Below are 6767 nucleotides of genomic sequence, written 5' to 3' on the forward strand. Positions count from 1 at the left end.
TATGTTAAATATCAAGAAAAATGTATACAAAACACACCTTTTATTGCTAATTATACCATACAAATAACAGTAGGTTAAACAGAATAGATAAATGCAAAATGGAAATACTGAAACAACTACTGGTAATCATTATAGTGATTAAGACATATTAAGTATATATTTATACTTTTAAGCAGTAGATCAAGTAATTTGTGTTTAATTCTTTTTCTTTCTGATACAACTATTACTAAAAAAAATAGGCTTTGATTATAAGTAAGGAGTTTTAATTCAATATTTATGTATATGAACCTATATACACCATCATAGTAATTTTTTTTTTTTTTGAGCAGATAAAACTTTATAACTAATCTTTGAAGTACATATGGTGTACGCCCATCCCAAATTGTTTAGTCTAACTATAAAATGATAAGCATAATTTGTTATTCAAATTCAGACAATACTTAAAATGTAATTCCAGTTGTGAGAAAATGAGTTAAACAATTTAACAAAAAATATTTTATATAATGCTTACAGTTTATACAACAAATATTTAATATTCTCAAATCAAATTCACACACAAAACTGACATTTCCTCCCTTCTTAACCATTTATAAAAAATTACAGATGCCTACGTCATTATCAAATTATAATTACTGTGGAAATTCTTCAAATAGTAATATATTACTTTGCTTATTGGTGAAAAACTAGATAATTTTGTGAGAATAGCATATAAATTAAATTCCAGAAAAATAGATAGTATTTTTATGTTTATAGTATAAAAATATTAAGAAGACTAACTAGATATTGCTATCTGTAATTACTCCGCAAACCAACAACAAATCCATACAAAACTATATTTTGATGATTAACTATACTCAACATTAAGATTTAAATATAATCAGATATAGTTCCCCATATTCATAATGTAAAAAGAAAAAAAAACCTCAGGCAAAAGCAGCTTTTATATATAAGTAATTAACATTGTGTTTAAAAAAATTACAGACAGTAAAAAAATACAGACAACATGCTAAAGACTTGTATTTCTAAGTATTGTATTAAGCATAATTTTCCTCAATGATTGAAAAATGCATTAGACAAATAATGGCTATTTTTTATTAAATGCTTTTTAAACACTATATGAAACAAATCAATCCAACATTCAAAAGTATGGACAGTTTATTATGAAAGCTACAAAACAGAAGATTTCATACTATTTCCTTCAAAGCTATGACAGGGCTTAGAAACTTCAAATTATATATGTATTTGCCTGAAATAGAAATCCCACAGTAATGTTGCATTCCTGTACACTGAAATAGAAATTAAATGTACACATATTAATTAATCATACTACACTTCTTTTTTTAATGTACAATGTTTCTAGTAACATTAAAATTAAATGTATAATTCACAAAATATGTTTATTTCATTAACAGGATATATTTATTTGCAACTATCATAATTTTTCAAAATAATTGTCTTAACATTTACATTTTCAAAAATAATTTTATAAATAATTAAAAAAAATAAGATTACAAATTTCTTTTGTCAAATTTTAGACAATTAAGAAGTTAGAAGAATTAATTTTAAGACAAATTTCTAAAAGCATAATTATTTATCCTTTTTTGGGGGTTATTACTATATTTACGGATGAAGTGAAGATTAGTGTGCCCCCTGAGTTTGTTGCCAACATGACTACCCAACAGAAAACTCTTTTAGTAACCATAATGCTGTTTTGTCAACTACTCTTTACAATGGTTGAGTTGTACATGAACTACAACTATTTTATGAAAAATGTTAAATTAAAAATAATTTAAAAAATATCGATTAAAGATTTTAATTTTGTTCTTTATTATAATTAAAAGTTTTTTTTTTACAACTAATAAGACACTGCAGTTTTAATTTTAATGTGAATACAAACAGAAAATATTTATTCTTTTGCAATTTTTAATTGCCAGTGTGCACTTTAAAAAATCGTCTGCATTCTTTCTTTAAAACTTTCTGCAATGGAATTCTTCACAGTTCTCATTCTTTTGGTGCTCTAACGGTCAGTTCCCTTGATAATCTGTTGTATCAGTAATTGTGCAAGAATGGATGTAGTGTGAATGGGTTAACAGTAAGTATTTTGAATCTGCAGAATGGATGATGGGTGATTGGAATATATATATATATATATATTTATAAGTTGATGAAGTTAGGAAAGGATGTTTGTTTGTATGTACTGTTCCTGTTATTCACACAGTCCTTATATTCAATGTGCTAGCGAAGCTACTACTGCTCCCATCGCTACGGATTCCCGCTCCCATCGCTAGAGAATCCGTAGGCGTTTTTTTTTTAAAGTTAAAAAATTCTGCCTGGTACCTTCTTCACATGCTGAAAGGCATCACTGTGCTCAAAATTTTGCTCTTTACACAACAGACCGGTGCAGCTGGTTTGAAAAACTTCTTCAAAATTGTTAAGATAAGCAGCAATAGTGATCCCAAAGGTTCAAAAAAAAAAAAAAAATCTCAGATACAGATAAAATAAATTCTCAGATTAAAATAAAAATTACAATATTTATCACTAAAGATCATAATTTTAATGCATAAAGTGGTAACCATAACTTGTTTTACAGAAGTGTTTGTTTATTTTGTCTGTCATCTTTATTGGTGACTTGGCTTCCTTGGCACAGCAAGGAGCACACTGCATGGTAAAACTTCAGCTTCACCATATGTACATAAGTTTAAATAAAGATTTCATATATTCTATAACTTTTCATAAATACTGCCAAATATATCTTAAAACAATATATGATTTTCTACATGATAAAAATTACACTATTAATTTATTAGTCAGGTGCCAATCATTATTAAATTTGAAAGTTGATGTTATTCCAATAATGCAACCATCACTGCCATGGTTTAGAAAGATGAGGATCATTTCTAGGATTTGGGGAATTATTGCTAAGATTTTATAAATTTTTGCCATACTGTTATTTTGCCAATAAACTTTTTCAAGTTTTCTTGACTAACAAACAAATGTTTCTCAAAATTATAGAAGCATATCACGTCATGAAAATATGCAAATGGAAAGCTAAATATTAGGATAGGTTATAGATATTTTTCAAATATATTTCAAAAACATGGAACTTACCAAGTTTAAGACATAACAATCATTTAAGTACTGAGATCTTTCTGTGCTATGTACTCTACTATATCTCTAGGTCTTAATAATTTCTCAGCATCTCCATCAGGAATTTCAAAATTAAATTCATCTTCAATATTCATAATAAGTTCAACATGATCTAAACTGTCAAGTCCCAAGTCATTCATAAAATGAGCTTCCAAGGTCAACTAAAAACAATAATATTTTAGCAAAGAAAAACTTTTATATATAAATTGTACTGAAGATATTTCCAAATTTTCAGCAGACATTCAGTTCAACAGAATTTTGTTTTTATAGTTGTTACATGAATTAACCAACATGAATTAAGGTTATTACAAATCTAAATCCGGATAACATATCTAATTACATAAGTAAAACAAAATTGACAAACTAAAGTCATTAAGATTTTTTTAGTTTATTTTAATGATCATAAAGATGTTATTGTATTATCATTACATTTAACAACAAATCATTTTTATAAATTATTAAGAAAAACTTAAATTAATATCCAGTTTACTGTAAAATAGTAATATATACAAATTTAAGAGAAAATTATGCAAAATTTCTCAGATTAAAATTTAATTATTATAAAGAATTATGTGGAAAGCTATTTCATTTAACTTCATTATAAGAATAATATAAATTGTATAAAATAGTGTTTACATCAGATAATACTAAAAAAATAGTAAATAAACTAACAAATTTACAAATATTTGACTTTTTATATATTTTTGATCAATACAGAGAAACCAAACCCAAAAAAGAGGAAGAATCCCAGAAGATATATTAACATCTAGTGCTTAAAAAGTAAAATAACAGTGTTAAAAATTTCTCAACAGTTACCTTATCAGCTGGAATTTTGTCGAATGTCTTGCATACATGCAACACCTTCTCAGAAATAGCTTCCTTTGTGTGTTCACCTGAAGAATAATTTCTTGCATTTGATACCAAAATACTAGATACCTAAAAGAAATCAAAATATTTTAGATATAATGATATCCACTCAAGTTATTGATTTTTCTGTGTTTTCAAGTTAAAAATGTTTTTAAATATTCATAAATGATTATATCCAGCATGGAAAAAGAGGACAAATAAGAAATCAAAATTTTTAACAAGCTATTATGAGCAGAATTAGAATAAAATAACTAAAATATTAAAAAATTTATAATATAGCAAAATGATTGTTGGACACTAATTTTAATTTTAACATCCACATTATTTGAAAAAAATTATACTCACTCATTAATGGAATGTGCCAAATATATAAATACCACTGTTAAAATTAAAACTCAAATGTTTTACATGTTCTGTTTAAAACTTGACATTTTTACATCAGGAATATTGAATTTCATGCATTTTAAGGCAAGTAAATTATAAATACATATATTAAAATAATAATGCATTCAAAGAAATGCAAACAAAAAATTTAATATCCACTAATATATTTATCTTAGGAAGACGTTATAAAAATAAAAAGTCCAAGACTGAAATAAGAATAAGTCAATTGATGCATTTGCTTCAAATAAATAATCAAAAGTTGTTTAAAATTCATTACTCTTCTTGATAAAATATAAACTCTTTATGTCAAAGTGAGGCATGCCAAGATTAATAATACTTTCATGAAATAAACTAAATTTATACATATGCATTTGACAACATTCTGTGAAAAAATTATCCTGCTTTAACATAATACAGATAAAAACTCAAAACTTAGAAATATTGTTTTAAACTGATAAATTAATAAAGGCACCAAGTCTAATTATTATTTATTCTCAGATTCAGAAATCTTCCACACTTTTATATGTGCATCACGAGATATTTATTTCATCCAAAAAGTGATGAGAGGAAAGATGAAAAAAAGTGATGTTTACGCTTAGCAGTATAATAGATTATTTAGGAAATATGGAGGAGTAACAACTGTTCATTTCCCGCATACCACTGATTAGCAAAGTATAATTATCAAAAAGTGTTAGTCTCAGGATCCTGAGGCAAACAGTACTGAGCAGAACAATTTTTGCAGGCAGGAGATGAAGGGGAAAAAATACATAAATTAAGAATGAAATTATTACATTACTTTAATCTAAAAATAAGTATCCTAATGATTAATAATAGATTTATGATGGTAAAATTAATATCAACTTTAAAATCACAATATCTATTCACAAGGGGCAGGAATACAAATTATTTTCCATCAGATTGGTTAAGGTGCATATCTAAGTAAAGAGTTTTCTCACACACTTATAAAATGAATGTGAAAGTTGAATAAAAATTCGATATATCAAACTGAGTACATTATATTAAGCAACCAAATAAATGATGAAATGACTAGTAATAGATGGAAAATTCATGCACATAATATATCTATTATTGAAAAATACATAAAGAAAATTTAAAGATGAAAAAAAAAATGAAATAATTTTTTTTTATATCTTTCTTCAATCATGCATATTAATTTTTATTTTAATTCGTTTAAAAAAGTTAGACAAAACAGACATTTAAAAATAAATTATACAAGATTATTTTTAAACATTTTTCAGACCCAAATCAAATTTGTAAAAAAGAAAATAAAAGTTATAAAATTTCTGATAATGATTATTTTAGCAAATCAATGTATTTTGAAGAGTAAAAATATTTTTCGATGCAATTTTTAAAAAGGAATTAAAATAAAATAAAACCCTAATGAAAATGTTTTACCTAATTTATATAACCAAATTATAAGTTTGTGAGCAAATATTTTCATTTATTTTGGAAGCTGAAACTATGCTTGTTAATAAAACGCTTATTAGTCCATAATACTAACAAAACATAATGCAATCGACAATATTATTTCTTTGTACACGTAATTATTTAAAAGCATAATACAAAATAATATCAAGTGCAGATATTTTGGTAAAAATATAATTCTCCAGCATATATCAATTTGTATTGTATAATTATAAGGATAATAGTGATATGATTATCCTTATATATACTTTCAATAATGCAAAATACAATAAAAAAATGATAGATTTGGAATCACACAGAAATGAATAATAATGCCTCAAGCAAGAGTTGATAATGAACAATATTTTAACAATTTCTTACTAACAATACAGGAACAAAAGAAATAGTACAAAGGTACATCCACCAAACTAACTCGAAAACATATACAAGAAAACAATGTGTTTACATTAGAGATAAATACAAATCTGCCACAAACAATCACTGATTTCCCCTTTTATATTACACTAAACTATCTATTTAAGAGATAAAAAAAACTTATATAATTAAAGACAGCAAAAATAATAAGTTAAAAAAACATATACTAGCAAATTATAAAAACCGTAAAGTTTTTACCTTATCTTGCCTTAAAATACTTTGTTTCAATTTTAGAGAATTAGTGCATTGCACTGCAGTACAACACGGTACATAGAGCCTATTAGCAGTTTTAGAGACCGAAAAATTTCTAACAATTTGTGATTTAGCATTGAATAATTTTAATGCGGATCTTAACCGGAGAAATGAACCCATTTTAAATGATCTTGCTTGACTCGTTAATCGAAAAATGAAGCAAGTCGCTAGTAACAGTTAAAGTTAATAATACAAATGATTAAGAAAGCCAACACTTTAGCAATGACGTATTGGCAACTTTAAAATAAGATAAATCC

General features: G+C 25.4%; 1 protein-coding gene across 1 annotated transcript; it reads right to left on the reverse strand.

Moving 5' to 3' along the window:
* Positions 1-1137: 1137 nt before the first annotated feature.
* Positions 1138-6684, reverse strand: LOC129956418 (acyl carrier protein, mitochondrial-like). The gene is made up of 4 exons (XM_056068302.1): positions 6457-6684; positions 3964-4083; positions 3109-3308; positions 1138-1286 (listed from the first exon to the last, which is right to left on the reverse strand). The coding sequence occupies exons 1-3, from the start codon at positions 6628-6630 to the stop codon at positions 3132-3134; spliced, it is 471 nt and encodes a 156-aa protein (XP_055924277.1). The 5' UTR covers positions 6631-6684; the 3' UTR covers positions 1138-1286; positions 3109-3131.
* Between the last annotated feature and the right edge of the window lie 83 nt (positions 6685-6767).

Source organism: Argiope bruennichi, chromosome 2 (genome assembly GCF_947563725.1).
Source record: "Argiope bruennichi chromosome 2, qqArgBrue1.1, whole genome shotgun sequence".
NCBI lineage: Eukaryota > Metazoa > Arthropoda > Arachnida > Araneae > Araneidae > Argiope > Argiope bruennichi.